Raw genomic sequence first — 17,128 nt, 5'->3', positions numbered from 1 at the left:
GAAAACCCAACTAAATAGTCACACTCTTTGCACAACAGAGAAAGTTGGAGATCTAAAGTGTGTTCCCAAAAGTAGCAGATTCATCGGAGATTTGTGCGTTGGAATGGCATACTTTAATCTTGCATGCATTTTTCATGGTGACATGACCCCAAGGTCTGTACCTGCATATATTATCATTGGAAATTGGAGTGTATAATTTCCCTTGGCAACTTTAGGTGCTCTTTGATGTAATCCATCAGCTTGGGACTCATCCAGTATGCTTAACTTACAATATCTCTATCGCTAACTAACCGTGTTGTTGATTTGGTGCCGGGTGTGGAACAGGAAGTACTTAAAGAATAAGTATTTGGGTGGGGAAGTATTTCGTACCCAATGGCGGAGCCGGATTTGATCTTAAGTTAATAGTACCCAACATTAAACACTCAACCATTGGGGCAAAGACAAGTTTGATAGTTTTTATTGGCATTTAATACTATATATATCATTTTTTTTTTTGGGGGGCGCCCCACCCCCTGTCTCCGCCTCTGTTCGTACCTTATAGCAATAAATGAGGTCCTCTTATATCGACATGCTCTGTAGGAACGGGTAGCCTTTCAGGACAATGACTTGCCTGATAGTGACCCCTTTGTAGGATATGATGACGTGCTTTGATATGATTTAGCCGGTTGGAGAATAAGATTAGGCCGGTAAGGTCGATTACCTTAAATTATTGGCTTAACTCTTATATAATATTTGCCACCCCTACAGATTCTTATAAACTCGGACTTTCAAGTATTCAACAACAGTATCTTGTCACAAATTCCCAATTTTTAGTGTATTATTATGTGATTTCTTAGGGGTAAAATCATTAATACGGAGTATGAGTATCTTCTAATATTTTCATTAATAGAAAAAGGCATAAAATGAAACCTCTTAAAATTAAAGTCAATGACATGTTTTCTCTCACAAAACCAAAGATAAAGTGGCTAAATTTTGTCGTAATTGTCAAACCTATAATGGCTAACAATCTAACATACATACTTTCGAATATAAAAAAGAATATCAATTCAATTGATGTTCATTGATGCTTTGATACTACATCCTTTGTCAAAAAAAAAAAAAAAAAAAATTTACATTTAAGATCAATAGATCATGATAGCGCATCATGCAGTCATGCTCAAAAATACGGTTTAAAATAAAACAAAGGGAACACCGAACCGAACATACAATAAAGTACGGAGTCCGGGTAGACTAGTAGGAGACAAAAAGAAAGGGGCGTAAAAAATGGCATTGACGAACTTCATTCTGACGGTGGTAGGGGTTAGCGCCGCCGTACTCATCCTCCGCAGCGACGTCAGGCATTCCTCCGCCATCTTCCGCCGCAACATCCGCCAGATTCGTAATTGGCTTGAAGAAGAATCTGTCTCCTCTTCCTCCAAGTATATCCTCCCCTCCCTCTCTTTTCAGCTTCCTATTTGATTTTTGTCAGTTAACTACGTTTTCTTCAAAATCAACCATTCAATTCAACTAGAAAAGAACTAGGTTTTATGCAATGTCGTTAATGTAGCTCAATTTTGAGAACATTGTTACAAATTAGCGTCGTGTTTCAGTGATGGGTTAGTTTATAAGATTTTTGGATACCAAATTGATTGATGATTTGTTAATTCACAAGAGAGATTGTCTACTTGTCGATTGAAGATTTTTAGTGTTGAACTATAAATTAGTGTAAAGTTGCGTACATTTGGACCTCCTCGTGCCCTTTCTTGATGGGAGGAGCTGTTTTGTGTTGTTATTATTGTTGATTTGGTGAATTGGTTCATGCTCATGGATGTGATAAAGTTTTACACTGGTTGCCACGAACTTAACACAACCCTCATTCTTTGTCCGGGCTTGGAACCGGCAGTGGCGGAGTTATTAGTTTTGAACATTTATTGTTGTTACACAGCTTGTTAATCGATCATTATAAAACCTTTTGATCAAATACTATATACTATATGTAGTTCATGTTTGACATCCTTTGGGTTCATGAGAAGGGGAATTCCCTGAGGCTTTTGCTACATAGGCAGAGAGTAGCAGGAAGCCATCTTTTTTTTCAAGTGAACCATGTTGACCCTGTCCCCTGCCTGTTTCGCTTTGAAATTAGCATTGCTCCATCCACAATTCTTGTCTTCCTTGGTATATGCTTTGTTGTAGGTTTGCTCCATCCGTGAATCTTGTCTTCCTTGGTATATTCCTTATTTCCTTATATATCCATGATTCTTATGTGTTTGCCTATACGGCATTGTAGTTATCTCAGACTTCGAATATGAAAATGTTAAAAAGAGGCACATTTGCTTATAGTGGAGAGAAATTTTTTCCCCCTCTGAAGATTGTAAACAGTTAAATCACTAGTTAAACATGGGTGGGCAAGTGGCCCATTTTTGAGTTGAACTCAACACCTGCTAACAGATACAAGTAAACTCAGGAAGAAAAATTGCTTGCTTTGATTAAGGGAAGAACTTAGAACAGAGTTTAGGGTTACAAAAGTAGTAGCTTGAGGCTACAAATCTCCATGTCAGTAGCTTTAGGCTACAAATCTCTATTCCTAACACCAAAATTCCCTGCCTTTCTCTTTCCTTTTTTTTTTTTTTTTTTTTTTTTTGGTACTACCAGATTACTACACATTTAATGCTCTGCTGTCCTCCTTTTGTCAGTTAGCTCCTACAGCCCTTGCTAGTGTTTCCACTTCCTCTGCTGTGTTGGGGGTGGTGTTGTGGTGCCTGCCGTGCTTTTTGTGGCACCTGCAGTAGACCAGTAGGGGTGTGTGGGCGTGTCAAGGTTGTGTTGGTGCATAACAATGTCTCACCAATGAGCAATTATACACTGTTTCCTTGCTCGTTGTCACCGAGTATTCTTACGTCTCTATGAATATGATGTTTGAGATATCACAAGTTTCACAGGCAAGTGAATGACCCTAAAAGGAGGGTGTGACTATCACATCTATGTCACTGCACGTCTGCAAACACATTATTCCTTGCTCTTAACTATATAATCTCTGTTACTAATCAGGCTGTAACATATTGGTTTTATCTATTCCCATCCAAGAATTTACAAGCTTTAGTTCAAATACCTGGCTCACTGTCAAATTAGTCATCATTTAGTCTTGTGTATTTCTGATGTAAAATGGTCCAAGTGACACAAAGGGGTTGAATTAGCCTTAGCTCATTCTTCATTGACCTGGAATTAATCAATATTTCAGTGATATTAACTAGTCTCCTTTCATTGTAAGACCATGTCTGGTGCACTTGATAGTTAGTAATAAAAGGCATGATCTAGAAGATTTTTTGTTCTTCGTGTGTTTAGTTTGTCTCTCCTATTGTCTTCACTTTGTTCTTTAAACTTGTTGCTTGACTAGGGTGTAACTTTTCTGTAGGGCAGCAGAGAAAGTTAAACCCAAGCAAGTGGAAGGACAGGTTAACCAGAAGGATGTTCACAAGGACAATTAGCACCAAAAAGTCGTCTGCATGAAAAACACAGATCTTTCAAGGTTCATTTTTTGAGAGTTGACCTGGTACAGGCCATCACAGTTCCAGGATTTCCAGCTAATGTATATACCTGGATTGGGTTTGTTTCTTGTAGCATGTTGAGAATTTTGAAATTTAATGGTGCTGCGAGTTTGTAGAAACTGTATGCCTGTTGCTTAATCGGCAGTTCTGTTGAGAATTTCAAGAGGGGAAAACTCTGGTTGGTTATCCTTTCTGGTAATAAGAGTCAACAAATGTACGAGTTGATAATTAGTCTTCACAGCAATGAATACAGAAGAAATGGCCAATGTTCATTTTGTTTGATTATGCATTTTAACAAGGGGAGAGATGAACTGTCTAGGTTATAGAGACGCCGAATGCTGGAGAATTCAATTTCACTGGGTCCATGTGAGAGACAGCGGCCGTAAGTCTCATTTTTTGTTTTGGGTCATAGGACGGCCGGGGATTCGTCTCTTTCGGCCGGCCGGGTTGACGAGACGGGAACGTAGTCGCCCGTATCCGGTTTGGGAACTCAAGTTTAAGCAAATCCCGTCTACCTCAATTTCGCTTTCAAAGGCAAACTAAGAAGGAACAAAGTCGTTTAACCTAAGCAATCTTTTTTCATCGATTTTGGAGCTCTGGCGGCAGTAGAAAGCAGAAGAGCTTTATTTCCCAAACCAGGCCCCCCATGGTGGGTAGGAGCAGGTCGAGTCCCTATCGCCGTGGGGAGAAGCTCATCTGAAACTAGAGTTAGAAAGTACTTGTAAAGTACGAGTTTTCAACTTGGTCTGAAATTCTGAAAAAAAGTTTTGGCTTTGAGTAGGGCTTTCAAAAATTGACCCGATCCAACTGATTTCTAACAAAAATCGAAGTGATCCGAAAAACAAAATTTTCACATTCAATCCACATAAGCATAATGGCTCCGCACAACTACAATATCCGATTATACCCGAATCAATTATACCAAACCCATAACCGATTGATGACCCGATTTAACACCCCTAGCTTTGAGCATGAGTTTAGGCTTGAAGGCCCAAACCAACCCTGCCCAATTATATCGGGTTTGTGCATAAAATTTGGCCATTATCGCTCATTTTCTGCTAAAGCCGACCTCAAATGCGTGCGGTGTTATTAATATTGATGATGCTTAACGGCTTAGCCTAAGCGGCTTAGCCATAACACCCGTAACTTCATAAGGGCCGCAAATATCATTACCCTTAAAATTTGGCCACTAAATTAATTCTAAAATTTTCCTCAGAAATCCAGAAACCCCGAATCAACAAAATTCCCGGCAAACAGCTTTCTTTCTTTATCCTCTCCACTCTCTTTTATCACACTGAAAACCAGCTTAAACTACAACCCAATCGAAATTTAGCAATTTCCCTTCCTTTGATCCTTTATTCATGTTATCCGTTGTTCATCACCCACTCTTGTTTCTACTTTCTGGCAACTATCTATCTGATTTTGTAGATTTTTAATCAAAATTTAATCAAACGGGTGAACTCCCAGAAATCTGTACGAAAATTGAAATTTAAAGCAATTCCCAGAATTAATAATGTGGGTTGCAGCAACCCCATTGAATTACTCGCGCTTCTTCATAATCAAACGCTGCAATCGTTCTCAATTTCGTGTTCAATGTTCAGATAATCCTCGTGGATTCGGCTCTCAAGATGATTCTAATAGTGTAACCCCTTTACTTTACTTTTTATTTATTAGTTAAAATACTTCAATCATGGGTACTTGAAATTTTGCTGATTGCATTTTTTTCATTTTCTTGGCTGAGTTGGGTGTTTAATCTTTTCAGACGAAAAAATGGAGCACTTCAAAGCAAAGGTTAGTTAATTACTCCGTAGTTATGGTGAAATTTCTAAGTCTAATGATGTATATGTGCTTTTGAGTGGGTTGTAAGTTGGTTAATGCATGAATGAGTTGTAAGTTGGTTAATGCATGAATCATGAATAAGTTGTAAGTTGGTTAATGCATGAATGAGTTGTAAGTTGGTTAATGCATGAATGAGTTGTGTGCAATTATAATGCTGTTTCAGTGGTTTGTTTCCTACTACTCTACTAGAATGATTAAAGAAGCGAATGCACAAAAACAATATATGAGGAAGTCTAAACCATAATGCTTGCATCCTAAATAAACGCGAGTGACTCTTATTGATAATATTAAGTGTTTTACTGGTACCAATGAGTACCAAATAGAAGTGTATTTGTATCGTTAAAACATACGAAGTAACTTTAAGTTGGTACCAATAAAAAAGTAATGATATCTGTCTCAATTTAGGTGTTACATATGCTTTATAGTTTATACTGAAAAAGTTGAAGGAAGAAAATTAGTGAGTGAATTTGGGGATCAACTACGGAGAAAAGGAAGAGAGAAAAGTATGCCATAAAGAAGTAACAACTGAATTCAGATGTCCCGAATAGGATTGTGTAGCGAGTAGTTTGGGTCGGAGGGAGTATCAATGAAGAGTTGAAGACAACTTCTCTTGTATCATCTGAGGTTTTTGATGTTTGTTAGAATGTAAAATGTTGGCAACGTGGCATAGGTGAGATTCACAATCCTTGTCTACTCTAAAGAAACTTAAAATTGTTTTGAAATGATACTAGGATATATGTGACGAATTTTATTTCTTGTTATTATGCTAGTTATTACTTGGACTCGGATTGAGGGGGCAAGGATTCGGTCAGGTGGACGTGTGGTTTATTGTTTTGAGTATTTTGGCACTACTATATTCTGGGAGTTCTATGTCTCTCAATTTTGAATTTAGGTGTTTTCTTATTCTCATACATTCATATGTTTCTGGAAGTTTCAAGGATTGGACTTATGTGTATAGTATAGAATCTGTGCAAAGTATTTTTGTGGAAAGAGAAGAAACAAACAGTGTCTTGTAGACACCAAAGTCTATTTGATGATTTGATTATGAAGATTATTCCCAATAAGTTGCTTTTATCTTTTTTGATAATGTTACCTGTGGATTTTTCATAGCACTTTCTTATCCTTTCTATCTTCTTTGATGCAGCAAATCAGCAAATACGAAACCTAGCTCCATGCCTGGTCGTAAGTGGGTCTTACCTCTTTACTTGTTTTGAATAGAAGCATTTACCTATTACAAAAGATAATTGCAAGAGGATTTTCTCAAAGTCGGAGCTTTAATTGTATGATGCTTCCATTTTGAGAAGTTCGGTGTCTTTTTTCCTGTGTCGGATTATTTTCCTTTCCTAGGTCATTATATGAGGACTATTGTGTAGACATCTTTTTGCCAATAAACATATTACGTCCTTATAATAAATTTCTATTAAGAAGTTAATCTAATTATTTACTACGTGGCGTACTTTCTTTCCATGTTCCTTTTTCTACATTGCCTTCACTTAAATCATAGGTTGTGGTTTTTGTAGAAGCACCAGGAGTGGGTTCAAAGCCTGAAAAAAAGTATACGCAAACGTTTTCTGATTTGGAGTTCGAGGGAAAGCTTCAAGCTGTCAAAAGGTGCAATCTTCTGGCATTTTACCTACTTTTACAGTTGGTGGTTGTTGGAAGCATCTGGACTTTAGTTTCAAAAACAATTTTGGTTAGTTAATTAATATTAGAACTGCATCAGTGATATTCAGCATCTGAAAATGAACCTTGTGTTTTCTGAGCCAGTAACGTCTTGTACTCCGCAATGCATCCTTGTAGCATATGGGTTCTCTGTCTTGAGTTGTGATTGTTTTTTATCAAACGTTCTTAGTACATATGTCCAAGTTTCCAATTAATAACCGATGTAATAAAATGAATACTTAGTTATTTCTCTTAGGAAAATTTATTTAATTAAACCGAGTCTTAATTTGATTTTTTATACTGGGACTCTGGGAGTACATCGGAGGGAAATGCACTTCTGAAGTCCAATTTTCTGATTGTGGTTGGTACAAATATTGTTATTCTCATCTCTCCCGGTCCCACTTTTTGGAGCACTGTTGGATTTTCTACGTAGGTGTCAGATGATGAGGCTTGGTTAACCTATGTTCCTGAAGGGGTATCAACTTTTCTCTCTCTAGTTCCTCTTGTTGCTATTAGTCTATTACTAATGTTTTCAAGATCTAGCAAAAGTTAACAGTTGCATTCTTGGCATTGCTAGTTGACGAAAAAGATTATTCTAGACCATGAAATGATGACTTGTGTGGATAATGAATTATCGGGAGTGAAATCGTTACTATGGCAACTTGTCGTTCCTCGGGAATATACAATGTGATTGTTTTTAAGTTATTTTTAAGATTTTAAGCTGTAATTTAAACATAATTCTGAATGTCTAAGATAAAAATCTTTAAAACCTTACTTCTTAGACTTTCAGTCTATGCTGCCACGTATGCTATGAAGTACAACAACTTTGTTCCTTTGTATTGATGAATTAAAATGTTGTCAGTTTCTGTTTGTGATAAGATAATGCTTCTTTCCTTTCATTTCTGGGGTTCTCTTTCCCATTTGCTTCATCCTGCGGAAGAATCTTAATATGTAGTTCTGATTTATTATTAGGTCAGCTCTTGAAAAGAAAGAATCAGAGACGACGATAGAGTATGGGGCAATTGATTATGATGCACCAATGGAGCCAAAGCAGAAAACAATTGGGCTCGGGACAAAGGTTTGAGTTGGAAAATTGTCTCATGCATTTGTTAGAGCATTGGTAGAGTTCCCGCGAGTGCTATGCTTTTTCTGAATGAAATTTGAAACTATGATAGATCGGAGTTGGAATTGCTGTTGTGGTCTTTGGCCTTGTTTTTGCTCTGGGAGACTTTCTACCATCTGGAAGGTACTAATACTATAGCATCATTAAGATTTGCTCCTGTTATTGGAAGTTGTGTTTTGTTTAGGTGTGGGATTTTTCTTCATTTTGTCTCAGAGAAATTTGAGCTAATCAAGTCTAAAATCCTTCTTTAGTTAGAGTATTACTATTGGTTTTTCTTTGTACATTCACATTCACATCCACATTCTTTTAGTATCTGAACAAGTCTACTATTATATGCTGTTTAGCAATTTATATGTACTATTTATACAGTGGATTAGTGGAATGTAGTTTTCTGTGTGTGTTCATTCTTTGTGCTAGATGGTCTCAAGAAGTGAATCCAGACATCTATTGGCTTTGATTTCATGATGCTTATGCTCTGTATGTTTTGGCTTCTTTGATATACACATGTGTGCCAATAGATATGTATACATCTGTCTTTTGTGGATACTGTCCATTTAAATTTACCATTAGTGCATCTTAGTGAATTTTTTTTGTCTTGGTGTTTTTTTGCTTCTCCCTAATTTTGCAGCCTAAATTCCAGTGAAGACAATGGCCCAGTCAGTAAAAAGCTGTCTAAAGAAGAGACAGCATATCTTCAGGTAAACAGCGAAAGGTCATTTTCAGCTTACTGTCCCTTGTATAACTTCAAGTAAAATAATGCAAGGCTATAACTTAATGTTCATGAATATCCTTGAGCCAGTTAATTGAATATTGATATTTCTTGGCTTGTTGATAATTATGAGTTGCTACTGCTAGTCCTGGCTGCCCTAGTTAAGCGTTACATATCTGGTTTAAATCTAAGACAGCTCTTAGGAATAGTCATTCCAAAAGTGTTTGTGGACCCTTGGGCCTAAGGCCTGCACTCTATTTCTAGCTTGTATCGTACTCATTTATCAGGCCATGCCAAAGCTTCTGAACTAGGTTGGTTACCAGTAAGTTGTTAGTTGTCAAATGCCAAGGCTGACATGGTGCAACTCTTTGTTTCAACTTTCAAGTTAATGCGTCACTAGGCTACTAGGTGGCCTTTTTTTTTCTGGAGGAAGTGGGCTCTTCTGCGGTGCTTACTTCAAACGCAACAACCTGTTATATGTCCCTGTCCCTTCCTCCTCCTAAGCTCCAACTTGCCAAGGCCTAATCTGAGTTGCCAGTCTGTCCAAATTACGCCATGGGAGTGTTTTCAGGGTTTGATCTTTTGGTTCAGTTGTGAAACTGGCAATGATAACAAGTGAGGCTAATGCTCATGTTAGTAAACTTTCAATTTGTTTGCACTGTAGTAAAAGTGGCATATGTTACAATGTGTTCTTGCTGTTCAATCCAAAGCATGTAATCATCTTTCTGACTTATATTTAAGCAATCCAAAGCACGTAATCATCTTTCAAGTTAACGCGTCACTAGGCTACTAGCTAATCAATCATCTTTGGGTGGTCCCTTAGACCCTAAACCCTAAAACCACGGAGCAGATTATAAGATTTATAACTGTATAAGCAGTAGCTGGTTGTCCATGGTTTCTCATGATTGCTTTGCCCAAGGTTTATGCTTCGCCATGGTTTAACATTATCTTGTATTCTTGCCACAACCTGCTTCTGTTGATCATGTTGAAACTGTTTGGAGGAATTTATCAAAGTTTCTTCCCTCTTGACAAGGGTTTATTTTTGTATGTTGGCAGAGTAGGCTTCAGCAGTATGAGGCAACCCTGAGCTCTTCGCCTAAAGATCCTGTTGCTCTTGAAGTGAGTGATGAATTCTTCTAATTTTTTGTTCCTAATTTAAAATTTCCGTCTTATGTGTATATGCTTGTCTTTTCCTGAACTTGTTATTCTTGATTCTGGACATTTTTTAAAATCGAGTGACTGTTTTTCTACCAAAAACCTTACCATTGATTTTATGCCAAGTTTTGTTGGCTTCTTATGCGTTCTCCATTTTAATTTGGCACAAATTTGTGGGAGTTCTAGTTAAGGAAAAAGGTTATTAAACACATAGTTCATTTAATCAGGTTTGACTTGTCAGCCTTTGCAGCCGAACGAAATCTTGATATTTTCAGCAAAATCAGTCACTTATTTTTGCATTTCAGCCTAAAATAATATCTGGCAATTATTGTTATAATCCTAAGTTGCTGTTCAGGGAGCTACAGTGACATTAGCAGAACTTGGAGAATATGCTCGGGCTGCTACTTATCTCGAGGATTTGACAAAGGTTGTTTGTTAGTTGTTGTTGATATACTCGTTAAGTGTTTCAAATGACTTTGACAATTTGAAGTATGCACTATGTTGTTCTGACTCTTCAGGAGAAACCAAGTGACCCAGATGTCTTTCGCCTGCTGGGGGAGATAAAATACGAGCTCAAAGATTATGATGGAAGTATTGCAGCTTACAAAAGTTCAGCAAAGGTTTTTATGCTTAAATATTATTTTTAGCTTTCTTTTGGTATTTCCTGTTAGCTGTAGGTTGTACAAATAATACAAAATCCTTTTATCTAGCAATTAAATTAAGGATAGCTACTTCTTAAGTATTCCTTCCCGAAAGGACTTCGCACACTATATTGGGGTGTTCCTCTAAAAAATATTCAGTTTCCGTCTTAAGCTTTATTGGTTGATAAGGCAATTTTCTGTTTCAGTATTTAAGAGTTAAGATGCATGCATGAACGTTCACTTCTGGTTGTGAATTTTCTTTTTTCTGCACTCATTTATAATTAGTTTAATTGGAGAAGGGGTTCTTATATGCTATGACACCAGCTATTCCCTCTCTAGGTTAACTTAAACAATGTATAGGGAACTGGAATTCAATTCTCTACTTCTCATGAAACGGAATACATGTAGTGACGCCATAATTTATTGAGCCCTGAACTATAACTTAATATAAGTTTCAAAGTGTAACGATGATATATGAAACCAGAACTGCCGAGCATGCTTCTTTTGTAACACTAACTATATTGCATTATGCTCATCAACTCATCATAGGTGAAAATGAGTCTCTTTAGATAGAGAGTGCTGGAAGCCTAGAAGGAAAAACAATGTGCTATTACAAAACATCAACATTTTTCTAATAACGTAGGAAAATTAATGGCTGTTTCACTTTTATTGTTCTGGGTACTCAGAGAGTCAGAGATGCAACCTCCTTTGTATTTAATTTAATTTCAATGAAGATTTATAATTGTCTTATATAGGAAATACCATAATACGTTTAATTTTTGTTGGTGCTATTTAGCTATATGCATGCTGACAGTAAAAAGCTCTGTTTCCTTAAAGGTGACCAAAGGTATAGATTTTGAAGTTCTGCGCGGCCTTACGAATACGTTACTTGCTGCTAAGAAGCCAGACGAGGTTTGTCATCTGGTTCAATCATATATTAGTTGTTTCTTTCTGTTGTGTAGAGTAACTCGATATACAGTATTCCATGACGGTCTTACTTCAGCATCTTAAACAATATTAATTGGAATAAATTTTAAAATCCCAGGTCTTAAAGATGGTATTGTTACGCTAAGATACCCAATCTTCCTCAATTTGTACACACGAGTGCATCTAGCCATCAATTATTGGATGGAGATTCATGGCTTAACTTATATACTTTATCCTTCGAGGAGTTGTAGGTTTTGGTGTAATTCAATATTGGAGAAGGTCATCTAGAGTGCTTGATTCAAGACTTTGTAGTATACAGTCTGCAGTCTTGTTCAATATTGGAAAAGGCATGTTCCTATCTTAGTGATCCACAATGCACACTGATATGCATTTTTTGGACATTTGTGAAAGCATTCTTTAGCCAAGAGACCCTTGATTTATGCATCATAATCCAAACTTAGATTTTGCTCAATCTGATGTTTGTAAGGATTATTGTATAATTTGTTACTAGTAATTAAACTGGATTTTGTTATTATGCATCATTATTGTTGTAGCTGAATACATGTAGCTAGCACCATATTTTGTTTCTGAATATTTAAGTGTCTTGAGCAACGAGACTTTGATGTTAAAATCATTGCATGAATCATTTCATTCGAGACTTTGTCAGAAAAACTGAATCGTTCATCTGTCTTTTGTTTTTGTTTTTGTTTTACTTCTAATACGTAACTTATATCTCTATGTTGACTTTGTTTTATTTCTATTTCTGGATGTAGGCTGTTCAGGTCCTTCTGGATTCCCGTGAACGTCTCAATAACGGAAAATTAAGTGATAGCACTATCAAGACTGAAAAGACTTCAGAGGGAAATGACACCCTGGATGTGGATCCAATCCAAGTTAGTCTGAATTCATAATTCTTTATGGACATAGAATTTTCGTAAACTTCTAACTTTTTATGGGAGAGTATTTCCTATTTGCACATGCTAATTGCTCTGGAACTGAGAATTAGGATGCTAGTCTGTATTTCAATTCTGTCCAAGGTGAGGCCTTCTTGGTGTGTCTTGCACAGAGTATAAGTGAAGATCTATCTGATATAAACCTACCATGAGCACTGGTTTGTTTTCTTCTGGGATGAGTGTCTGAATTTCTGTTCTGTTTGTTGCCTTTATGTGTTTTTAATCTTATTTTATGTGCTCTCAGAATTATGATCATTTTCTGCATCTTGGTTTTTTCGGTCCAGCTCTCAGCTTGCTGATTCAACTGATTTTTTTTTGGGGGGGGGGGTTATTGCGTTCAACTGTTCCATTTTCTTTTTAGCATGAGAGCTTCTTTCCATTCGAATTGGAATCTACAGTTTTTACTTTATAGTGACTTTACAGATTTATGATATCTGTTGTTCAGGTTGAACTGCTGCTTGGAAAAGCCTACTCAGATTGGGGTCATATCAGCGATGCGATATCTGTTTACGACCAATTGATTTCTAGTCATCCTAGTGACTTTCGGGGTTACTTAGCTAAGGTGATACTTTCAACATCTTCCATGCATTTTGAGAAAGCTGAAATTTATAGACGGCTTTAATTGAACAGTAATTTCTGTTTGTTTTCCTGGTGATTGACTCGCTAAGCGTGTTCTTCTAATAATCTAACTCCGGAATTAAGTCATAATTCGTGGCTTTCATAGTATATTTCTGTAGCTATCTGATTGTTACTCTATCTCAGTTGTTAAGTAATAAGTTGCCTAGTGGCTTCCATGAGCATAAATGATGATGGAAACCTAACACTTGTTATCGCTGGGAAGTGGGAAATGTTATTACTTATTAGTCATGCATGGGATAACCTTGTAATAACCTTATAGCATGTCACTAGAAATTAGAAGTTTGTGGAAAATGATGTCGGGAAGACTTTGCAATTATCAAGGAGTTTCTTAGGGATGCTAGGATCCTGATTGACCATTTGGATGGTATGTTGCGTGAGATTTGGTTATCACCACTGAGAAGCCTACTTTACAGGCTACAACTAGGAAAAGCTCATATCTATCAGTTGGTAAAAAAATGTCATGCTTATATTTGTCTTCAGAATCATCAGATTTCTACACCTATTTACTTTCTCAATAGTAAAAGTACATCAATAAGAAGAATTCATGTGTTTGCAGGGGATATTATTGAAACAAAATGGCATTGTTGGAGATGCAGAGCGGATGTTTATACAAGTAAGACATTTAAGTCCTCTGGTTACATTCTTCCATGTTAGTTGTTTTCCATGCTTATTACCTGGACAGTTTTGGTGCAGCTTTCACTTGAGCATTTTAATCGTGCATATGATAGAACTCTTTAGTCTAACCAAAGACTTTGATCACATAGTCTTTTCATAGTCCCTTCGGAAAAAAAAATCTAGGTTTACTATTCAAAAATATATATTTGTTAAACTTTTTATTTTGGAATTAGAAATTCGACAAGAATGGTAGATGAAAATTATCTTCATTCTAGTGAGCTTTGTGTTCGTGCTTTCCTAATCACTCTTCACCTATGTTTTTTTTTCAAATGATATGGTTGACTTTGTTATATGCAAGTATGATTTGGTTGATCGATCATCAGGTTAAAACCCCTACTAAAATGATATGGTGGACTTTGTTATATGCAAGTATGATTTGGTTGATCGATCATCAGGTTAAAACCCCTACTAGCTCAAAGGTAGTAAAATATACAGAATGCTCTTTAGTTTTGTAGCTAATATGAATCGGCCATGGACAAGGCTTTCCTGATAGAAATTTGAGGACGCACGCGGAAGTTTTGATGGACCTCAATTATATAACAAAATTGCATTGTTGTCATTGATTACATTAATAAGAATTGTACACCACTATTTGTTTTGGTAGAATATTTGTTTCTACCCCTCATATTTTGTGGGAGCTCTATTGATTAGCTCACCTCTAAACTTATGCAAATACAACCTATTTATAGTTGTTGTATTATAGTTTCTAGATTCTTCTACTCCCCTCATTTATCAAGATTTTTCTAAGTATAATTCTAGACATTTTAGTTACTAGATTTTTCTAGGCTAGCTCCTTGATATTTACTAAGATTATTCTAGATATTTACAATCACATATTTCTAGATTTTTATAGATTAATATTTAACATTTCCCTCTTTCAACAGAATGCTTATATATAAATATCACTTTCTTCAAATCAAATGTCTGCAAATTTTAGCGTTCAGGCCAATCTATGGTTTGTTTGTCGTGATTGACATATGATTAAGAGTTTTACCCTATTGTGTTGTCATATGCAGGCACGTTTTTTTGCTCCTGAGAAAGCAAAGGCATTTGTTGATCGTTACTCAAGAAACTAAGAGTAGATGTGAGCACAAACATCTTTTTTCTCTCTAACATAATGCTATCATGGATTCGTGGGTTGTGTTTCTTAATTTATTTCTTTGTTTCCCAGAATATCCTTCGGATTGCATAACGAGGAAGAAATGGAATCAAAGAGATACTCCTTTGTGTCCTAACATACAAGTCAAAAAAACTGATGGTAGAAAACTGTGTGCGCTATGTCATATTTTGGCTCTCACAACAATTATGGTACACTAAAAAAAATCACTACATTATTAAACATTAATGTGCCATGATCGTAATCCTTTCTTGCTCCTGGCCAACCTCTCTGCTCCCGGTGCTGACCACCTCCTCGATTGCAGTGCCAGCAACCCCCCTGTGTTCTTCAACGTTGTTGATCTGATATCTGGTAAAACTTAGTCAGAAGCATTAGATAGTGTTCATAATAAGTGACAATCCTATGTTTTTCATCTGATTTCCAATGTTTTTTGTTTTTATGAATTCTAGAATGAAGATCTATATATATTATGGAATGAATAAAGTGAATGTAAAATTTCTAACCTCGTGTCGCCCGCATTCTGTTTCTGGTTTTGGATATGGTTTTATGAATTTCAAAGCACTTAAACATAATCTCCTCAAAGTCATCCTCTTCACAGGGTATCTTCAGCCCACCCTGTTGCTCAAACCCGAATTCCTCAGCCACTTTCTCCACTAATCTTATGAAATCTGGCATCGATAAAAATGACATTGGGATGATAAACCTCTTCTCGGCTGGACCCACATAAACAGGTAAGGATCCTCTCGGTACCTTTTCTGTATGTGGGTTGCACCATCTTTTATAGGATGGCTCATTGTAGCTTATGTTTGGACCCTTGAATTTCCTGTATGAAATTAACGATCTACGATGATGATGATGAGCTCTGAGTAATACTAGCCGTCGGATGTTCCTACCCCGCGCTACGCTCATGGCTTTCATCGTGCTCGTGCACGAGGTTGGCGTAAGAAGAACAGGGGAAGGAAAAAGAACCCTGTTTAGAGAGATCAAATCAGATTTTTGAAAATATCGGCACGCATCGCGTGCATATAGTACTAGTTGGTTTATATCTTCATGGTAAGGGAGGGTGTTCGGGGTTGTTGAATGTGTCGACAAGGGTGTAGGAGAGGCTTCATTATGGAAGAGATTATAGACTGTGAATCTGGGACGATTACTGAATATGGTGATCTCTATGCAGAGGTTGATCTTCAACCATGCAAATCCCTTGAAAAGTTGGGGAGGCTAATTAATCTCTGATACACATACATTCCTTTACTATTTTTGGACTCAATACCAGAATCATAGAATATTGTTAAAGGTTTAATTTTGCTATATTAAAAGAGGTCTACCGAGTTAATCTCATATTCTCAGTGATAGATTGGAAAGTTTATTTTTGTAAATAATTGATGGTTTTATTATAAAAATGTTATTAAATATGGGCATCAAGTACAGTCATATGAACTTAAATGTAGGCCACATGAACAGTCAATGTTGTATTTTCATTATACATAAACAACTATATAATTAGTCAATGACTAGAAATATACAATAAACATGCATCTATTAATGAGTACGACTATAGTAGTTTTACTAAATTTGCTATTGGCAAATTCGTACAACCGTAGTAGTTCTATTGTTTTACGATGTTAATCTTTTATTGATAGTATATGAGGAATTTAGGAAACACACATATAAAACTGTTCAGAAACTTGTTTCTTGCAACTAAAAAAAAGTAAATTTATCGAGGTCGTCATATGCTTAAAATTGGTAATGTCAGTATTAAAATATATAATCATTTAACTAGAAACTTAACTATGTATTTGATTTAGCTAGAGAGCAAAAGTCAACCCTAATAAACACATTTTTTTCACTCAGCTTGTAATTTGCATATATTTATGAACATTTAAAGACATTTATGTGTTACACCAAAAAGAAAAAAAGAAAAAAAAACATTTATGTGTATATAGGCTCAGATTAGTTGCATGCCTTTCTTTATTTGTTTTCTATGAAGCCACTGTAAAGGATTCACAACTGTCGTGAATTGTTATATTCTTAATAAATGTGGGAAAAAAAAACAAAGTTATCCAGTTTTCTGACGGGGTATAGATAAATAGATAATAGATTATCAGAATTGTATGGAAGTGTGGCGATTGGCGAATAGTAAAATAGCAGCATGATTTAAGCTGCA

The 17,128-nt window shown here is 36.3% G+C and overlaps 3 protein-coding genes across 6 annotated transcripts; 2 read left to right on the top strand and 1 right to left on the bottom strand.

The window, feature by feature from the left end:
- Nucleotides 1-1,167: 1,167 nt before the first annotated feature.
- Nucleotides 1,168-3,806, top strand: LOC110785596 (uncharacterized). Its single transcript, XM_021990070.2, has 2 exons — nt 1,168-1,418; nt 3,392-3,806. Exons 1-2 carry the CDS (start codon nt 1,264-1,266, stop codon nt 3,462-3,464), a joined length of 228 nt encoding a protein of 75 aa, XP_021845762.1. The 5' UTR covers nt 1,168-1,263; the 3' UTR covers nt 3,465-3,806.
- Nucleotides 3,807-4,675: 869 nt separating this feature from the next.
- Nucleotides 4,676-15,466, top strand: LOC110785595 (uncharacterized). Of its 4 annotated transcripts, none has more exons than XM_021990068.2 (16): nt 4,676-5,166; nt 5,287-5,315; nt 6,508-6,545; nt 6,884-6,974; nt 7,998-8,103; nt 8,201-8,271; nt 8,777-8,860; nt 9,919-9,976; nt 10,368-10,439; nt 10,531-10,632; nt 11,491-11,565; nt 12,354-12,473; nt 12,979-13,095; nt 13,729-13,785; nt 14,864-14,931; nt 15,019-15,466. In XM_021990068.2, the coding sequence occupies exons 1-15, from the start codon at nt 5,038-5,040 to the stop codon at nt 14,921-14,923; spliced, it is 1,209 nt and encodes a 402-aa protein (XP_021845760.1). In that variant the 5' UTR covers nt 4,676-5,037; the 3' UTR covers nt 14,924-14,931; nt 15,019-15,466. The 4 variants fall into 4 exon arrangements, with proteins under 4 accessions (XP_021845760.1, XP_021845761.1, XP_056685430.1 ...); XM_021990069.2 differs by having other exon boundaries at nt 4,682-5,166; nt 8,777-8,846; nt 9,914-9,976; XM_056829452.1 differs by having other exon boundaries at nt 5,018-5,166; nt 6,508-6,549.
- On the bottom strand, nt 15,104-16,048 carry LOC130461378 (auxin-responsive protein SAUR41-like). Its single transcript, XM_056829465.1, has 2 exons — nt 15,468-16,048; nt 15,104-15,312 (listed from the first exon to the last, which is right to left on the bottom strand). Exons 1-2 carry the CDS (start codon nt 15,880-15,882, stop codon nt 15,182-15,184), a joined length of 546 nt encoding a protein of 181 aa, XP_056685443.1. The 5' UTR covers nt 15,883-16,048; the 3' UTR covers nt 15,104-15,181.
- Between the last annotated feature and the right edge of the window lie 1,080 nt (nt 16,049-17,128).

This window comes from Spinacia oleracea, chromosome 1 (assembly GCF_020520425.1).
Source record: "Spinacia oleracea cultivar Varoflay chromosome 1, BTI_SOV_V1, whole genome shotgun sequence".
NCBI classification, from domain to species: Eukaryota; Viridiplantae; Streptophyta; class Magnoliopsida; order Caryophyllales; family Amaranthaceae; genus Spinacia; species Spinacia oleracea.
This window is presented reverse-complemented; position numbering and strand designations above follow the sequence as displayed.

What these genes read in the sequence shown, in the direction of transcription:
- LOC110785596 (XM_021990070.2), top strand. Translation starts at nt 1,264, where the DNA reads ATGGCATTGACGAACTTCATTCTGACGGTGGTAGGGGTTAGCGCCGCC. An exon ending in TCTGTCTCCTCTTCCTCCAA is followed by an intron (nt 1,419 to 3,391) that starts GTATATCCTCCC and finishes ACTTTTCTGTAG; the next exon opens with GGCAGCAGAGAAAGTTAAAC.
- LOC110785595 (XM_021990068.2), top strand. Translation starts at nt 5,038, where the DNA reads ATGTGGGTTGCAGCAACCCCATTGAATTACTCGCGCTTCTTCATAATC. An exon ending in AAGATCCTGTTGCTCTTGAA is followed by an intron (nt 9,977 to 10,367) that starts GTGAGTGATGAA and finishes GTTGCTGTTCAG; the next exon opens with GGAGCTACAGTGACATTAGC. An exon ending in TGGATGTGGATCCAATCCAA is followed by an intron (nt 12,474 to 12,978) that starts GTTAGTCTGAAT and finishes TCTGTTGTTCAG; the next exon opens with GTTGAACTGCTGCTTGGAAA.
- LOC130461378 (XM_056829465.1), bottom strand. Translation starts at nt 15,882, where the DNA reads ATGAAAGCCATGAGCGTAGCGCGGGGTAGGAACATCCGACGGCTAGTA. An exon ending in CAGAATGCGGGCGACACGAG is followed by an intron (nt 15,313 to 15,467) that starts GTTAGAAATTTT and finishes AAGTTTTACCAG; the next exon opens with ATATCAGATCAACAACGTTG.